Source organism: Tachypleus tridentatus, chromosome 9 (assembly GCF_004210375.1).
Source record: "Tachypleus tridentatus isolate NWPU-2018 chromosome 9, ASM421037v1, whole genome shotgun sequence".
Lineage (NCBI taxonomy): Eukaryota > Metazoa > Arthropoda > Merostomata > Xiphosura > Limulidae > Tachypleus > Tachypleus tridentatus.
Genome location: NC_134833.1, coordinates 146,563,120 through 146,583,742, shown reverse-complemented (window position 1 = coordinate 146,583,742; position 20,623 = coordinate 146,563,120). Strand labels below are relative to the sequence as shown.

Genomic DNA, 20,623 nt, shown 5'->3' with positions numbered 1-20,623 from the left:
TTTGGACTGTTAGTGTCATTTGACTGGTTTTCACGTGAAAATAAACACATGGAGTTTGTAATAATTCTACCTGTATGTTTTACCATTTAGGAAGAAAATTATTGTCACGCCTTATTTCAACTGTACGTTAAATGAATTTGTGTCCCACTATGGGTCGCATTTTTCATCATGTTTTTAAGAACATACTATTCTGTTTTTAAGTAAGTAATGTATAAATGATGACCACAAAAAGTGTATTTTGTATAAATGTTTTTATTTAAAACCATGAAAATTATATAATGTTTCAGAAGAGTAATTTCTATTTGAAAATCTTTAGTTTGCACTAAAAACAAAAATCATACCATAATACCCCAGGTAGGCCTAGCATTTTACAATCATTGTGGTGACTGGTTTTGTAGTCCAATTTGTTGAACGTTTTCAAACACTGTCACACACCACTTCTGAAGGATAGTATTTTGAGTGGACTCCATAATACAGCTTAGACTTACATCATCAGATCAGGAGAGCAACTAAAGAACATTATGACGTCCAAACTAGGGTTTAGTTGGCTATTAGGCTCAGTTTGGAATATTTTCTAAAGTGACCGTGAAATACAGCAAACAATGTTTCTATCTTTACTCATGTACAACAACCAGTTTCGACAAAATTATGTGACCTTCCAAGTCAGAACCAAAAAACTACTACCATGTCGAACAGAATCAGTGCAATTCCATAAAGAAATATTAAAAGAAAAGTTCTGGAATAGGGAATGGACAAAGGAAGAAACATTTGCCAGATCTGGAAAGGCTTGCTTAGCCAGGATACCATATTAGGGGCAATCAATTTGTTGATATTTGACCTAACAAGCAAGATATATTTTGCCAAATTTATATATATATATATACATTACGGTTAATATAACCCACTGTGTAAACAACAGCTGCCAAATTCTGACATCATCAGCAGTAGGTTTATGTCCTTAAAACAAATGTACACAGCTTAGAAAAACAAGACACTACTGGTTCCACGATCAACACTTTAACTGCTATAAAAAACAATCATGTGAAGTAAAACGTCTAAACAAGAATGACTGTATGCTGCATGTTCTAAAAGTAAAAAGTAAATAAAAATGACTGTATGCTACATTTTCTAAAAGTAAATAAAAATGACTGTATGCTCTATGTTCTAGAACTACGCAGTACACAAGAATGATTATACGCTGCACGAAAATTATCTAATTAATTGTGCAAAACATTTCTTTTTATTCTGGCACAAAGAGATTCTGCACAAAGAAATATGTTTGAAACTGTTGTTTACAGGGGAAAATTGGGAGTACATGAGGTTAATCTGGTTTTTTCATCAGAATTTGGCAAGAATGAAAATAACCTTCAAGTACCTTTAATATTGTCCCACTGTGACTAATACATTCAGATTTCCCAATGTTAATATCGCTTGTCTTTGTTAAGGCCACCCTAACGAATACAAAAATATCAAAGAAGTCGTTCTCAATGACGAGAAACCAACTTGAAATAAAAGTGCATCTCAGAATGGCTGGTATGGGTATTAACACTTTTAGCAATAAGGAGAAGACATTTTGACCTTTCTATGTCATCTTCAGGTTAAGAAAAAAAGAGTGTTTGAATGTGACCATTCCTGGACACACGTTTTATGAACAAGAGTATAAACAGGTACAAAATTGTAGGGGGCGTTGCAGTTGGATGTTAGGTTATTAATTAGTATAGGTATAAAGGTGTTCTTTTATATTGGTTTAATTTTGGTTTTAGTTGCTGTCTAAATAGGGCTTCTTTGATTTTGCATTTATTTATATTTGTTTCCCTACTTAATGTCTGGGTGTTACTGATAAGGTGAGAACAACATTTCGACCTTTCTAGGTCATCTTCAGGTTAAGCATACCAGCTGTTCTGAGATACATTAAAGAAGTGCCTTACTGATGGTTTACGTCATATTCCTGCACCACAAAGAATATAAATACACAGGTCAAGGGTTATTAATAATAAATATAAGCCTAGTGGTATAACTGTAGTAGAACCAAATACTCTGACATGTCTTGGTAACTGGAAGACCTGTGAACATTAAGAACAAAGATTTGAATCAGGCTACTAGATAAAGTTATGTTGCTATGGTGTTAATGACGATAAGACTGGATTTCATAGCATGGCTGAACAGTTCACATCATAAGAGAATGTGAACTACAAGGTTAAGGATGTTTACAAGAGAGGTGATCATACTTCCTTTCTGGACATTCTTGTTAACCATGATACTAATGGTTCTTCAACTTGTGTCTATTGTAAGAACACATTTACTGGCTTTTTCACTCAATTTGGTAGTTTTCTACCCTAAAATATCAAACAAAATCATATTCGCTGTCTGTTAATAAGAGCCCACAAACTTACCTCATCCTATGTAGCCCTTCAAGCCCACAAACTTACCTCATCCTATGTAGCCCTTCAAGCCCACAAACTTATCTCATCCTATGTAGCCCTTCACAAAGAAATTACTTTCACACAAAACATTCTCTTTCAAAATGGCTTCTCTAAGTAATGTTTGGATAAAATAACTTATCATTCTTAACTGATTTCTTTGTCAAACCACCTATGATACCAACTGTACCAAAACTTACCTAATACACCTGCTTACCACTAATATACCCAACATACCCAAACTTGCCTTGTAAACCTGCTTACCACTAAGATACCCACCATACCCAAACTTGCCTTATACACCTGCTTACCACTAAGATACCCATCATACCCAAACTTGCCTTATACACCTGCTTACCATTACGATACCCACCATACCCAAACTTGCCTTATACACCTGCTTACCACTAAGATACCCATCATACCCAAACTTGCCTTATACACCTGCTTACCATTACGATTGCCATACCATACCCAAACTTGTTTTATACACCTGCTTACCATTACAATACCCGCCATACCCAAACGCGTCTTTATGCACCTGCTACCACTAAGATACCCATCATACCCAAACTTGCTTTTATGCGCCGCTAAGATACCCATCATACCCAACTTGCCTTATACCTCGTTCTGCTTACCCACTATACCCAGACGCGCCTTATACACCTGCGCCATTACTTACCATACCCAAACTTACCGCATATACACCTGCTTACCACTAAGATATCCACCATACCCAAACTTGCTTTATGCGCCTGCATACCGCCGATACCTGCCATACCTTAAACTTACCTTATACACCTGCTTACCCATACCCACACTTGCCTTATACACCTGCTTACCACTAAGATACCCACCATACCCAAACTTGCCTTATACACCTGCTTACCACTAAGATACCTACCATACCCAAACTTGCTTTATACACCTGCATACCACTAATATACCCACCATACCCAAACTTACCTTATATATCTGCTTACCACTAATATACCCACCATACCCAAACTTACCTTATACACCTGCTTACCATTAGGATACCTACCATACCCAAACTTGCCTTATACACCTGCTTACCACTAAGATACCTACCATACCCAAACTTACCTTATACACCTGCTTACCATTAAGATACCCACCATACCCAAACCTTTACACACCTGTTTCCTTGTCATAAATAGTTGCAGAATTATATAACTCTTATTCTCCCCAAATTGACTTGAAAATTATTATAAAACCTAATTTCAGAGTAAAAATTTTTTTTCTCTACAGAACCATCCTATATTGTTGGAAACCAAATGTTACTATAAATTACGAGCAGGCGAACACATATCTGTAAAAACTAAAGTTACAAACCCTCCCAACTTCCCTATCTATCAGAATAATACAGAAACAGGACATCCACTTCCTCTCTCTCCAACTTTAAAATTCTCCCAATAGCTAAATCTAATAATAAAAACTCTTCTTTTGTCTGTAAATAACAGTTTTCACATTACTTAAACTTCTTTTAACTATATCATCTGTATTATATTTTTCATTTTCTCTTGTTATAATCTTTTATATATATATATACATATATTTTTTTTACTGAAAATAAATATATTTTAATGAAGTTAAACAGTAAAATAAGTAAAATCATAACTGCATTAAAAACAGGATTCCAAAACCTCTAATTAATTAAGTAATTTGTTATTAATTTATTTTTGTTTCAGCTTGTTTTTGAGTTAAAATAACAAATTATATAATACACATGTACATATATATATATAGTGAGAGATCCTTCCTTCTAAACTATTTCAGATTAACAATATAATGCTAAAAATAAGCAACAAAAACTAAAATAAAAAACACCATAAATTAGAAGTCCTTAGTAAATTGCATGAAAAAAATGGTTTTATCATATTTCCTAAACATTGGAGATTAGTACCAAACATTTCTCTCATAAGCGAAACGAAGCACAAATTGCTACTTTATAAAAACATGTAAAAATGAAGTTAAAACATCTTTTTTACACATGTAAACATAAATGAAAACAAAAACAATTATTCCATCTAGAAATGGTACAAAAATTTATTTTCAGTTCACCATCAATGCATTTTTCTCTGAGATAAAAATAACTCCAAGTATAAACAGTAGAAATTCCATTGTAATTTTTTTTTTTATGTATACAGTATTTTAGTTTAAAATAAATTAACTCACATAATGTTGGGAACCAGAATTGTTTAGAGCATTCATTTTATTTAGTATGCTACTCAGTATTACCTTTTATTCATTTAACTATATTTGTCAAATTCTGAGAGTGAGTGGGCATACTCAGAAAACCAATCCCTTTTAAAGACAGCAGATAATTGATTTATGATTGGTTGGCTAAATGCAGTATCATTTTGTGATTGGTTTAAAATAAAACCAATCCCCCCAGTGTTGATGAAATAGTCTTCAGACCAATTAGATGTTCCTGGATAACAAAGAAAATAAAAAAATGGAAGTTAAAACACACGTAAAACATTTACAATGCTACGGTTACTTTAAAAAAGCATTTGAATCATTAGTTCCATAATGAATTTTTAATTAAACAATAAGACTTATCAGTATGTCATAGTTTGAGATCCAGTGGTGTTGTGAGCTGATTGTTTAGCTTTGGTTTTACACTTCAAATCAGGAGAGCTTCACTCTTTCATTAATGCCTTTTCATCTACTGCTGACTTCATTATTTTCAAGCGTTCTATGATTGGCTTCTTGTTCCAGCCCTTCCAGTAAATCTGAAATTTATAGCCATGTAAAGAAAACTTTAAAATAACAGACTCAGTAACAGATGAATGGACATTAATGAAAGAATGAAGCTCTCCTGATTTGAAGTGTAAAACCAAAGCTGAACAAAATCTGGCTAACAACACCACTGGATCTCAAACTATGATAAACTTATCATGTGTGAAATGAGCAAAGAATGAAAATTTTAAAATGTTTATTGAAGAATCAAATGTTCATAACACTTAAATAGATCTGAGACAAAAATGTTAACACAAAACCAAAAGGATATTTGTAAGAACTTTCTGAAGTTAAACAAGCTGGGCCCAGATGTTTAGAAACTACAAAACTAGTCTTTAAACTTTTAATTCCGCAATGTAACTTCAACATAAGAAGTTATAATTAACAGAAATTATTGTGTGATCTATTCCATAACACAAAACTTTCAAACACTCTAGTTAATTATAATTCACAACACTGATAAACTGTAACTCAGTTTTAAATAATGTTTAATCTAAGATCACACATTCTCAAGTATCTGGCCCATGAGTCTTCATATAACATGATGACAATTCAAAACAGAACAGTTACTGACAAATCACATGATCAGCCTATTAACACAGGGTGACAGACTGCTTCAAGTGTAAAAACAGCTACTACAAAAAATACCTCAGCACAGCCAGGTATGAAATAATGTTATCATTAATTCTAACTAGGGTGAGATCAGCTGATACCAGGAATAAATAAACTTGAAAAACAACTGAACAAAAACCAAACAAAGAAAAAGACACATAAAAACAGAATTACAATTAACAATGTATGAAAGAGTACACTCAGTGGCTTGTTTCATTGGTTTGACATAACAGTCTGTTTTATTGATTTAATAGTACTACACATAGTGTTTTATTGGTTTAATAGTACTACACATAGTGTTTTATTGGTTTAATACTACTACACATAGTGTTTTATTGGTTTAATAGTACTACACATAGTGTTTTATTGGTTTAATAGTACTACACATAGTGTTTTATTGGTTTAATAGTACTACACATAGTGTTTTATTGGTTTAATAGTACTACACATAGTGTTTTATTGGTTTAATACTACTACACATAGTGTTTTATTGGTTTAATAGTACTACACATAGTGTTTTACTGGTATAATAGTACTAGACATAGTGTTTTATTGGTTTAATACTACTACACATAGCGTTTTATTGGTTTAATACTACTACACATAGTGTTTTATTGGTTTAATACTACTACACATAGTGTTTTACTGGTATAATAGTACTAGACATAGTGTTTTACTGGTATAATACTACTACACATAGCGTTTTATTGGTATAATACTACTACACATAGCGTTTTATTGGTTTAATACTACTACACATAGCGTTTTATTGGTTTAATACTACTACACATAGTGTTTTATTGGTTTAATACTACTACACATAGTGTTTTATTGGTATAATACTACTACACATAGTGTTTTACTGGTATAATACTACTACACATAGTGTTTTACTGGTATAATACTACTACACATAGTGTTTTATTGGTTTAATACCACAACACAGCATGTTTAATTGAATTACAACCACTAAAGAATCTGTTTTATTGAGTAAATACATTATAGGACTTCTGTTGGTTTAATACCAATATGCAATCTGTTTTGTTGAATTAATACCACTACGCAATCTGTTTTGTTGAATTAATACCACTACACAATCTGTTTTGTTGAATGCACAAGACCAGATAAAAATCCTGTAATGCTACAACATTCAAACTGCTGTGTCAACTTTCATACAAATAAGAACAAGGACCTACCAATGTAAACAGAATTATCTGTAACCATATACTTGTTGTGATTCACTCTAGCATAGGGAATTTGTGCTTGGGCTTCAGTATAAGTTGGAACTATAAAAAGTTTCTGGAAGTAAAACAAAAAATCTATAGCAACAAATGTAAAATATTCTTGATGACAAGAAAACCACTTGATATAAAAATTTATCTCAGAACAGCTGGTATGGGTATCAACACTTTCAGTGATAAGCAGAGAAATTGAAAATGAATTGAGTGAATATAGACCAATTGAAAGAGGGGTGAGGCAGGGATGTGTATTTTCACCAGATCTTTTTAACTTATACAGCGAAATAATCCTACGAAACATCAATGAACATCAGCGAGTCAAAGTAGGCAGATGCAATATCAACAGCTTGCGCTACGCTGATGACACAGTCCTCATTGCGGACTCCGAATGAAATCTACAGACTCTCCTCACAACAACAGTAGACGAGAGTGAAGAAAAATGCTTGCAGTTAAATGCAAAGAAAACAGAGTGCATGGTTATCTCAAAACAATCAATTACACCCACATGTAGCATAACCGGCAAGGACGTAAGAATAAAACAAGTCCAAAGCTTCAAATATCTTGGATATACTATAACATCAAATGCAAAGAGTAACACAGAAATAAAGAAAAGAATTGCAATTTCCAAGAATACTTTCAATAAAATGAAGTCCATATTCACAAACAGGAACATAACAAATGTCACTAAAATTAACACCTTGAAATTATATGTATGGTCTGTTCTCTTATATGGCTGTTAGAGCTGTACACTGAACAAAAATACAGAGAAGAGATTAGAAGCTGCTGAAATGTGGTTCCTTAGAAGGATGCTAAAAATATCATGGACTGAAAGAAAAACAAATGTGGAAGTCATGGAACTGGCAGGATACAAAAGGTCCCTCATGAAAACTATAAGAAAGAGACAAATGGAATTTCTAGGACACATCTGTAGGAAGAATGGGATAGAGAAACAGATGCTATCTGGAAAAACAGAAGGGAGGAAAAGCAGAGGGTGTCAAAGAACTAAATATATCGACAGCCTCAATAACTATGTCACCAAGAACTCAATGAGCAACATCGAAGTTGATAAGGAGGATTGACAACAGAGAAGTCTGGCATGCCATGGTCGTCGATGTCTGCCGCAGATTTGACACATGAAGAAGAAGAAGATAAGCAGAGAGCAATGTTTTGACCTTCCTAGGTCACCTTCAGGTCAAAACTTTGTTCTATGCTATCAGTGGAAGAGTTAATATCCATCACAGCGATTTTGAGACAGAAATTTAAAATATTTTTCACCTTAAACAATTTCTTCTACAATAGGTATATACTAGAAAAACTATTGTAGAACAGAAGCATGTTCATCTATATTATAATTGATAAAATACTGCAATTTAAACAGCCTGCTACTCAAATTCACACAACAAATATTTATATTAAAATAAGTTACTTTAAACTGAAAGTTTTCCTTCAATTTCATGAAACAAATTTTTCTCACATGAATGGTGGTTCTTTTTTAATTATTAAATAAATTATAATTTATACACAAATTTTAAAGATGGCTTAAAGGAAATGATGGTTTTTAATTTAACATTTCAAAAATATTCATTTAAAAATACTTAGCAGTTTCAACATGGTGACCAATAATGTGTTCTAGGGAAACATTTTTAATATCACTTACTGACAATCTAGGTGGTCTTTGGTCATCACCAGGTAAAGAAAACATTTTAAAACAAAATGCAGTTGAAGCTAATTGCTATGTTTTATTTTGTTTAAAAAAAAGAGAAAACAGTAAAACATTCATTTTTAATTCTAGTTTATGAAGCATATTTTTGGATTATTATAAAAAGAATCACTTTTAAAAACAAGAAGAAAGCTTTGCAAATTTTCATGCAGCTTTAAAAATTCATATAATTAACTTTTTTATTTCATGTCACATGATACTTGATACAAAATAACTGGTTTTAATTTCTAAAGAACCTAACATTTACATACTGGAATGCTAATTTAAAGTCAGAATATAGAAACAAGAATAAAAATATTGTAGAATAACAGGTTATAAAAAGAACATTTAGTCAAAATTTAGTGAGTATGGAATACAGTTTAACTAAAATACAAGGAAATAAGAAAACACAAGTTATCTTTTGTTGCCACTTTTAAGAAGTCATTAGGTGCTTAGAAATTATGAGTATAAATGTGAAACAATAAAAATAGAAGCCAGCTGCTCCTGAAAATTGAAAAAAAAAAAGACAAATTAGTTACCAAACACATCGTTTCCACAAATGCAAACACTGTCTAAAATAAATATGGTTGTAAAGTTCTGTTAGTATCCCATTGTTAAAATAAAGGCTTACCACTTCAATGTGGAAGTCATCACTGTTGAGGGCAGCTAGAGACTGCACAAAGTATAACATAGAAGAGTGCGTATGGTTCCACCAACTGGCTAAAAGACGCACGTGGATTCTCCGTTCTACTGCAGCTCTCCTGAGAGCATCGTCAATAACGGGCCAGTAACTAGGATAAAATACCAAATAATAATGTTATGATCAGCTAAAAAAAACACCTGTAATAAAAACACTATTTCAATTTCTAGGTGAACAAAGAATTCCCCCCCCTCAAAAAAAATACACATTTTGTGTCAATTTTTATGCACTGAATTTAAGTTATGTACTCAAAGCTAAAACACAACCTGATTAAATTGAAATTTTTGTAGTTAAAATCACAAAAATTATTTTCATTTGGAAACTCTCAAAGCTGATAAAAGGAACACAAACTGTAACTTTATTGACCACAATGAATTAATTTTGTTTCTAAGTGTGTATAGCTAACATGTTCCTACACTGAAAATGTATTTCTGATCATTTCTTACTTCTTCTCACATGACATCTTTCTTCAACTTATCTATGTGTGAAACTTTTCACTCACCACTACCATTAGTAACTCCAGATACTCTCTTATGTTTATGAAACAGCTGTGTGATAACATGCAAATGAGTCTGCAACAGTCCACCACCGAAAGAAGTGCAACACAACTCCTAGCACAGCTGACTCCACCAATAGAAGTGCAGCACAACTCTTAGCACAGCTGACTCCACCAACAGAAGTGCAACACAACTTCTAGCACAGCTGACTCCACCAACAGAAGTGCAACACAACTTCTAGCACATTTGACTCTGCCAATAGAAGTTCAGCACAACTCCTAGCACAGCTAGTCAATTCATGTGTGAGGACTTGTGGCTGGTTCCAGCTCCAATCAACACCAGTACCCACAGGAGATGAAATTCAGAGGATGGTAGAAAGGAGAGTATCCACCCAAAGGGGCAAATTTCATTTTGAAAGAAGTCATTCACTCAATAATCAGACGGCACCAGAAATAGAACATCAAGTCCTCGGTAAGAGGAGTACCTATACATCATCTATATTGGCAGAACACTACCACTATACTTTAAACTGAGTGGAATTGACCACACTCAAGAGGAAGCCTCCATGGTTTACTGCACTAGTTGCTATGAGCTGGTAGGTGGTAAAAACTCCCATACACTCCATTGAAATAATGTGGGGAGGAGTGCATTGACAGTCTGGAAGAATGAGCAGCAATCCCATTCTGCATTACTAATGTTAGTCCCTGGGTGTACAGTCTGGGAAAAACATATTTATGATGCAAACCATTGCAAGGAAAAACCTACAAACAGTCTTGCAGAATGCACCATCTCAACAGCAGCATTACTGACATGAATGGTCATGCATTGGAAGTTTCAGAAGTTGTAAAAATAAACTGTATGAACAAAAAGAGCCCACACCCTCTCACAAATAAACTGTGGAGCTCAAGATGGCAATGAGAAGTAGACAGTAACCTGTAGAACAGGTGATAAAGAGTATGTGAGATAAGTGTATGAGAAGTAGTACATGTGCAGGTTGAGCTATATCTTAAAAAGAAACAGAAGGGAATTGGATGGACAGCCAGGGACATAATACGGTACCAGATTTAATGGGAGGAGATTTGGAAGAGACAACAAAAATCAAGAGAAAGCAAAGAATACACCTGTCAAATTCAACCCATAAGGGTAATAGGAGTAATACCATAGGAAAGGTTCCAATTAATAAACAAACAGGAACCAAGGTAGAGAAATGCACAGGCCACATAACAACAGAGAGTTCAGACAGGATAGAGGAGGAGATCCAGATCAGAAGGAGGACAGAGATGAGTAATGGAAGAAAGAGAAAACCAAGAGAAAGAAAATTTTCCCTTGTGTACAACTGCAATTTTTGGCAGGAAAGACTATTCTGGATAGATAATAATATAGGACCTATGACATAATGTGTCAAGAGGAGGCAGAGAAAGATCTTTAATGAGAATTTATATAAGGAACAGGAAGACATTAGCTCAAATGTTGAAGAGTGATAGTATGAAAAACAATACTGAGGTTCCAATCAGGGACAGCAGTAGGACACAGAAGACAATGAAAAGGCAGAAAGAACTAAACAAAATGGTAAGGACCAGAAAAATGAAGACATAACAAGGTCTTGTAAAGTGGAGTGGAAGACAATGCCACAGATAACCAACAATAGTGGATACTGACAGCCATGTGTCAAAAAGTCAGATAAGGAAGGAAGTCAAGGGTGGGAGAGTAGAATCGGACAAAGAAAAACAATGACAAGAAGAACACTGGCAACAGACATACCGCTTATGTTGGTATACTGACATGAAGAATAACACACAAAGTGGAAAATTAGGGAAACAAAGGACCAGACAAAAGCTAAACGCAAAGATGTAGTGTGCGTCATTGAAGTGGTTTGAGGAAGGTGGATGAGAGGTAGAGCACGAGGAGATATAAGCAGGAACAGGCACAGAAGGGAAGCTATGGCTTTTCCAGCCAAAATGGTGCCACCAAGAGGACTTAACACAAAATAGCTTGTATGACTGCAAAGGCATAAGGAAGAAGATGGTTACAGCCAAGATTCTACTACTTGGAATTATGGGGTTCTTGGTCCCTATATTTCATGATGGTTGCTCAGGCAATTGGGTTGAAATGTTGTGTGTGTGTGTATGTGTACTGCCAACTGAATATGAACCTGTAGCCACAGTGCTGTGTTCCAAACCACCAAAATCAGGACAAGAAAGTAAGCAACACTGAAGTGGACAAACCTTCTTCTCCACCTGAGGAAGCCAAAAAGCCAGCACCTAAGGCTCGGAATGATGAGATTTAGTATGCCAAACTTAACCAAAGAAAGAGATAATGTCACCAAGTTTGAAAATATGAACATTCATTCCTACTTCCCAACTGAATGGACAAGGAAATTATATATTTAAAAACGGCTGGTATGGGTAGAGAAAGCACTAGCACTCATACCAGCCATTTTTAAATACATAATATTCTCCACAAGTGGGTTTTCTTGTCATCATGGATGAATGGAGAAGGAGCATTCCACTTGCCTTTGGAATTATGAGTGGGAGGTGGAACAACTGTGATCAACTAAGGTCCCAAGATAGAACTCTTCCCCATCTAGAATTATGAGGAGATAGTGAACCCCCTTCCAGAAACAATGCACTGAACTAATATTGATCAAAAAGAGGTGCCATGCTCATCTCAACCAGATAGCCAAGCATAGAATCTGAACCGGTATTACAAGTAGGCTCCCACATAGGCTGGCAATACTCCTACTGATATCTGGGGAAAAAACATTTAGGAACCCAACAAGGAGGGATCCTAACTTCACCCTTTTCACCAACAGTAAAGGAATTCACGCTAACACTCTGGAAGAAAAGCCTCTCTCCACCACACTAGTGACTAGAAACTGGGTGTGGCAAGGGTTCCCTAGATCCGCAAGTACAATCTGGGGGGTAATACTTGATGACGAGAAACTCACTTGAAAGAAAAATAAATCTCAGAATGGCTGGTACTGGTATTAACACTTTTATTGATAAAAGGAGAGAACAACGTTTTGATACAGGATAAGATATAATCTGGGGGATAATGCATGTTGGGGAGACCTCAAGAACAGTGCTCTGGAAACAATGCAATACGTGAAAAAGTTCCTTAAATTTTTAAAAGCAAACTGTCCCTGAATTAGTTAATCCAATGATCAGCAGGGATGAACAGGATTCCCTTTAGCTTTACTTGCTGTAATCCATGAACAGTGGTCCAGTATAGTATGGTAATAGGACTTGCTGAGCTCTTATGTGGTCTTATGGAACACACAATATGTGAAAGGCCTGTCGTATTAAGTGGAAATTGTAGTTACCAGTGCCAAACTGGTTTGATAAAAGCACACTTTTCTAGACAATAATCACCACAAATTGGAATTCACTAAAGCTACCACAGAGAATGACAACCATGAAGATGTAAAGGTGTGTGTCAAAACATGATTGAAAAGGGTTCAACCTCTTCTCAATACATTGCTAATAAACATGTTGTTACCTTTAATAAAAGTTTCTTTTGGACTAAGCAGAAAATGTAAATGATATATGTCAACCTTACAAATTAACTCCTGTGCTGTATGAAAGACAGCATAACTTCTATACCAGAAACATGAGCTTAAGTGCCTACATAACAATAAGAAAAAAACAATGTAAACAACTAAACACGCTATCCAGTTAGAAACATATGTTTGTTGTGTATATTCTATTTAATTTTTTAATGTTTTCTTAAGTTTGATAGCTAAGTTAGCTACTAGTCATAATAACAACATTAGGTTCAGGTCTAGAGAGTTTTAAAAGCTATAATGTTACATTTCCTAGTATGTTTTTAGAGTACAGCATAAATATCAGATACCAACGAAAGACTGCAGAGTTGTTTCTAGATATAAGGATAAATCAGTAGAGAAGGTTTCCATCAATATTCCAGTTCCAGTTCCTTGATTTATCAGACTTACAATTATATGGGTAAGTTTAATTTTAATGTCATTCAATGATTGAGAGCCACTGCTAAATTTCTTAGGCCTACAAATTATGACAGTGTTTAAAAGTGTTATGTGTTAAAGGATAAAATAGCCTAATTTATTTGTCATCATTACATGAATCAGATCTTGAACTATTTCACCAGGTAATTTAAAACAACCCACGAACAAAATAAATGTTATAAACATTCACATTTTTTTAAAATGTTCAAAGTTTTGTTAGTGGAGGATATTAGCTTTTAAAGAAAACTATAAGTTACCAAAAAAAATTGTTCACTTATAATAAATATTTTGTAAAAGAATTTAGGGTAACTAGGATCAAACCCATATTAAAAATTAAATTAGCCAACCTCTTTTAAATATAAAAGATATTTAGGTTAATTATTTGGATTAATCCGAACACTTGTGGTAACCTTTTAAAATAAAGTATGGACTTTTTTTTTTAAAGAAATATGACCTTGGACATAGTTTCACAAAACCTTAACCATATTTTACTTTCACCAATATCAAAATTTTTTATTGTTTATTGTCGATATAACATACTTGAAAAAGATTCACTTATTTTAAATAAAATTTTAAGATATATAAAAAATATATTACTGTTTGGTCTTTGTATAAAGTGTAGTTGGAAAATAATCCATTACAGCTACAAAAATGTATTCTTCTGCTTTATTAATCACATCTAGGATACTGTCAATGTCACTGGTCCTGCCATCAGGACAGAACTGTGGAGGAGAACTCTGAATAATGAAAGATAGAAATATTGGATTTAAGGCTCAACAAAACACTGGATAGCTTTTATTCTTGAGACTTTTTACTGACAAAATATTCCTGCAACCTCTACCAACTGTATTAATACAGGTAGTTAATCACAAAAACTTAAACTGGATTTAACATTAGTTTAACAAACCACAAAGTGTTACTGCATGTGCACTAAACAAATTCAATGAAATATTCAAACAAACATGAGAAGAGGAGGTAAAAAATATTTAAAATAAATTTTTCTTTTCTATAAAAATTATGGTTGTCATTAAGACAATCTCAGTATTTGTACTTCATTCATTACATTTCTGTAAAACTTAAAGAAATTATGTTAAATAAACAAATTTAAAGATTGAAATTATTTATTTAATAAAGGATTATAGAACAAACACATAACATGACATTCAGAGTAAACAGAGTAAAGAAGAAAACTACAGTCCAGTGTAGTGTTAAATAGCATACAGTCCAGCATAGTGTTAAATGGTCAATGATTCAGTATATTGGTTTGTTGTTTAGGTTCAATATAGTGTTAAATAGCCTATATTCCATTGCTTTATTTAAAGAAAAATGCATTTTCTGTAAGGGAAACGTTGGTGCAACCCACCAGAGGGAACTGAAAATATTTGCTTTTGTAATTGAATGAAAATGCTGTTTTAGTCACTAAACTCTCTGTTATGGACAAGCTATGCCTCTGGTTTGCTTTATGCAAGTATATTTTGTATGGAGTTCAACTGAGTGTTAATGGCTGTGCATTAACATAGTGTATACAGCTGAGTTACATGACCATACATTGCTTTATGTAATACGGGAATGCGTACATGGATAATTAGGTAATGAGAGCTGATAACATGAATATTTACTGAGACATTTATAGCATAGATACTTCTGACAACAAAGTTATCATGGCTGTCTCAATTTCTTACCAATAAATATTTGGTAGGAATTAAAACAAAAAAATTTATAAAATCAAACACAGAATATTCATTGTTAATTGTCACTTTTGAAATATTGAACCTTCCTTTTACCTTGTGCATGTGTGTCTATATGTGAGTGATCAGACACTGTAAGTGTTAAAGTAGTGTAGATGATGGAAGTCTAATCTTACGACAGACTGAACATTACTCAACTTGGTAGAAGGCAGATATAGTTAAAATGAAAACACTGAATCTTATTGGCCAAGATTGCTGTTTTCTTTAAAAGTTTACATATAATTAACTGTTTGTTTCCCTAAAACACAATGAAACAGTGTTTGTGGCTTATTTTCCTTCCAATTTTTATGAAACTTCCTGGAAAGTAAGGCCTCCAATATTAATTGAATAAAAATGTAAAATTAATAGTACTTTTTGGAAATAGGTATGAAATAAAAATATCATCATTCTTGTAACTGGGACTTCATATATCAATATTATTATAACTGGATCTTTTTTGTCTTTTTATAGGATTTACATATCTTAGTTCTGGACAACCAACAAATACCTTCAGACAGCTTCCAATACAGGTTAACTTGTCTGAAAAAAAAACAAAGAAATATTCTAAAATTGAGCCTTGTCTACTTACATAAAGATAAATCATTAAAACAATACCTCTACTTACAAAATAATATATAATTCAAACAATACCTCTACTTGCAAAATAATATATAACTCAAACAATACCTCTACTTACAAAATAATATATAATTCAAGCAATACCTCTACTTACAAAATAATATATAATTCAAACAATACCTCTATTTACAAAATAATATATAATTCAAACAATACCTCTACTTACAAAATAATATACAATTCAAACAATATCTCTACTTACAAAATAATATATAATTCAAATACCTCTACTTACAAAAGGATAGATAATTCAAATACCTCCACTTACAAAAGAATAGATAATTCAAATAATACCTCCACTTACAAAATAATATATAATTCAAACAATACCTCTACTTACAAAATAACAGGTAATTCAAACAATACCTCTACTTACAAAAGGGCAGATAATTAAAACAATACCTCTACTTACAAAAGGGCAGATAATTCAAACAACACCTCCACTTACAAAAGGGCAGATAATTCAAACAATACCTCCACTTACAAAAGGGCAGATAATTCAAACAATGCCTCCACTTACAAAAGGACAAATAATTCAAACAATACCTCAATTTACAAAAGGATAGATAATTCAAACAATACCTACTTACAAAAGAATAGATAATTCAAACAATACCTGTACTTACAAGAGAATAGATAATTCAAACAATACCTCTATTTACAAGAGAATAGATAATTCAAACAATACCTCCACTTACAAAAGGACAGATAATTCAAACAATACCTCTACTTATAAAAGGACAGATAATTCAAATAATACGTCTACTTACAAAAGGATAAATAATTAAAGCAATACCTCTACAAACAGAAGGACAGACAATTTAAACAATAATTTTTCTTCTTATAGATAGGCAGGCAATTCAAAGAGTAATTGCTCTACTTACAGAAAGATAGGCATCCATTTGTGTGTTACCGATTTTTACAGCCAATGGATTTTCAGCATTAATATCAGTATGGAGAGAGATTGGCCATGTGGGTGGAATTTTAGATCCTTTTTTGCCAAGCATCCAGTAAACTTCAAATATCTTAGCAATATCTGTTGCTAAGCAACTACAATTGTGTACTATTGCTCCAAGCTCTTTGACCTGTTAGATTAATAGGATATTATATCAAAAATTAAAAGTTCACACAGACCTAAGTTACTGAGAACTAAAAACAAAAATAAAAAAACACAAACATGGAACAAAAGAGAAAGTTTATTGAATAAAAACAACATGAGTAATCTTTGTGTTTGTAAATTTTAGACCTTTCATTATTACAGTCTGGAAAATATTAGAATTTACTAATAGCCAAGCTAGGTTTAACATTTCAGATTCCAAGAGCCATGTTCTTTATAAAACCTCACAGGTATCATTCACTAGTTGCATAGTCGATTTTAATATTTTAATAATAAAATATATAGTACTGATTTGTGGGTCAAATTGACTGGCTTTTGTATATTAAAAAGACTGCTGTAGTAATGAACATGTGCTTCCAGAGTGAACCGTTTTACAACTGCCCTAATGAAATTTGGTATCTATGTTTTTCCTCAGAACACCTGTCAAATTAAAAACGAATCCTTGTGTTTACAACACAGTATCTAAGTACTTAAGTTTAGATTATACATGACTCTTCCCTGTGGTTAGAACACAGCATTCAAATACTTACGTTTTGACATACACATGATTTTACTATGTTTACAATGTGGTACCCAAACACTTAAATTTTAGAGTATATACCAGGTTTCCTTGTTTGCAACATAATAGATAAATACTTAAATTTCAGAGTATGCATGATTTTTATAAGCCTAACAAGTTTCTAATTAGGATGTTGAATAAAGTAAACTCATAAGCAGCTAGGACTTACAAAAATTGACCACTAAAACTACTTAATCCTTTCCAAGTTAGTATTGCATGTTTAACTTGTATTTCCAAACTTTTAATAAAGAAGATTATAATACTTTTATGTCAGCTATCAGCCTATAAGCTACCTGTAAATACCTGAAATTTTACAACAACCAAGATGCCTGTTTGGTACTTTGAGGGCCTTATGCAGACCAAGACTTCTTTAAATCTTTCAATGCAAGGTGGAAAAAAACTAGACTAAAATCAAATTTAAGGTGTAACAAAAGCTGAAAAATAAACACTGATAAAGAACAAATATTATGTTTATAACTTTTTCTGTTCAAGCTGATACATTTTGTATCACTTAGACAGGAAAAGGGCATATACAGAAAAGCACATGTGGTAATTATGAATCATCCTCACAAAAGCTGATAAAATACTGTTATAAACTTTATCTTGTACAGAAATAACGATGTCCTTTTAATAAATTTTATAATAAAAATGTTATTTACCCAAAGAAGTTATCTACACTTTAAAATGTTCAAATAGTTCCAGTGTAAGATGATTTTCATGTTATGTATACAAATACTTTTCTCCATTCTGTAGTTTCATTTCCATAACCTCTAAAAACACCTTAATGAATATAAACACTTTTATAAGGTAAATTTTATATTTTTTATTTTCTTCATGTTCACTTAATAAATTCATATCTTTTGCTTTTCACATGTAGTTAATTTTTAAAGTTTTATTTCCCTTCATTGTCTTTTACAATCTATTATTCACCCTGACACAAGCTGACAATGCCTTTGGGGCATATTACACTCTCTTTGGGAAACATGAGCAAACCCTCAAAAAATTTTAGTTCAATGCATAATATCACAAGCCTTGAGAACTAACAAACAGTAAGATATACAGTTAAAAACATGTTTAAACCTTTTAATTATGAAGTTTAAAATATAACTAAAATGAACTTAACTGAGGTATAATAATAATGTAAAACCTAAACACAATTTAAACTGTATCTCTGTCTATACCATATTTAGGTAACACACAACAGTAAAATGCTATAGTTGATCAAGCAGCCAATGATAACTACAGCCAATTACATATAACCTGTAAAAACGATTGCAAGCTAACATTGAAATTACCATTGTTAGATACTGTGTAAAACAATCTGTTTCTAACAAGTATCCACGCATGTATATAGCATTTACACATAGGCTATAAAGCTCATTTTATTACCTTAGTGATAGACCTCCAGTCCATGTTAGCATTATTTTATTAACTGAAAGACCTCCAGTCCATGTTAGCATTATTTTATAAACTGAAAGTCCTCCAGTCCATGTTAGTATCATTTTAGTTTCTGAGTGAGAAACCTCCAGTCCATGTTAGCATCATTTTATTACCTGAGTGAGAGACCTCCAGTCCATGTTAGCATCATTTTATTACCTGAGTGAGAGACCTCCAGTCCATGTTAGCACTACCTACATAGAAGTGTTGGTTGTCAATCACCCACATTTTGGTGTGCAACACCCCTGCACCCATCAATCTATCAAAATCTACACTTCGTACTTTCGCAGCTCCTGAGAGGGTTAGAAACAGGTGACACAAATCAGAATACTAGACATAAGATATGGTAAACTTCAACTTGTCTCAATATAGTGTAATGAAATGCAAAGAGTACTACTACATCAGTGAAAACAAAGATAACCACACCAGTGTATGACCAAATTATAGAAATAGGTTTTTATTAGACTGATGGTACTATAAAGTAGCTTCAAGTTGAACATGATGGATTTTGTACAAGATCAAATTATTTAAAAAGTGATGACAGATCTTAAAATATCAAAGAAAGATAATAGTTTATTTAGTTTTTATAAAGCTGATGATACCAGTTTCAAGCTAGTAGACCTCAAAATTAGAGATGACATATAACAAAGACAGGAGAAAAAATGTGGCATTTTATGAAAAAAATGAAGTTTGATGGCCAAAAAAAAACTATTGGAATAAAACCTTATACAAAATCATTCTCTTTATTTTGTAAGATTTTCCCTGTGAATAACATGAAAAATAGAAATGTGATCAGTTGTACATACTCTGTCAACAACACTGTTAATTGTTAGACAAATGTGATCAGTTGTACATACTCTGTCAACAACACTGTTAACTGTTGGACAAATGTGATCAGTTGTACATACTCTGTCAACAACACTGTTAACTGTTGGACAAATGTGATCAGTTGTACATACTCTGTCAACAACACTGTTAACTGTTGGACAAATGTGATCAGTTGTACATACTCTGTCAACAACACTGTTAACTGTTGGACAAATGTGATCAGTTGTACATACTCTGTCAACAACACTGTTAACTGTTGGACAAATGTGATCAGTTGTACATACTCTGTCAACAACACTGTTAACTGTTGGACAAATGTGATCAGTTGTACATACTTTGTCAACAACACTGTTAACTGTTGGATATCTAGCGTACAGCAGTAAGAGAAAAACTACAGTAATACAA

General features: G+C 32.8%; 1 protein-coding gene and 1 long non-coding RNA gene across 10 annotated transcripts in view; both read right to left on the bottom strand.

The window, feature by feature from the left end:
- Nucleotides 1–236: 236 nt before the first annotated feature.
- On the bottom strand, nucleotides 237–3,170 carry LOC143226615 (uncharacterized). The gene is made up of 2 exons (XR_013014684.1): nucleotides 3,129–3,170; nucleotides 237–2,864 (listed from the first exon to the last, which is right to left on the bottom strand). It is a non-coding gene; the product is annotated as an uncharacterized LOC143226615 (long non-coding RNA).
- A 1,298-nt stretch (nucleotides 3,171–4,468) lies between these two features.
- LOC143226613 (5'-3' exonuclease PLD3-like) overlaps nucleotides 4,469–20,623 on the bottom strand; it is a 52,785-nt gene continuing 36,630 nt past the window's right edge. For 8 of the 9 annotated variants that reach the window (XM_076457814.1, XM_076457816.1, XM_076457817.1 and 5 more), the window contains 6 exons: nucleotides 19,550–19,683; nucleotides 17,162–17,362; nucleotides 14,509–14,648; nucleotides 9,367–9,526; nucleotides 6,995–7,097; nucleotides 4,469–4,875 (listed from right to left, as the gene is read on the bottom strand). In XM_076457814.1, coding sequence (XP_076313929.1) covers nucleotides 4,694–4,875; nucleotides 6,995–7,097; nucleotides 9,367–9,526; nucleotides 14,509–14,648; nucleotides 17,162–17,362; nucleotides 19,550–19,683 — 920 coding nt within the window. In that variant the 3' untranslated portion in view covers nucleotides 4,469–4,693. Of the gene's footprint in view, nucleotides 4,876–6,994; nucleotides 7,098–9,086; nucleotides 9,240–9,366; nucleotides 9,527–14,508; nucleotides 14,649–17,161; nucleotides 17,363–19,549; nucleotides 19,684–20,623 lie in introns of those variants that run through there. The other variant, XM_076457823.1, reaches the window with a different exon arrangement.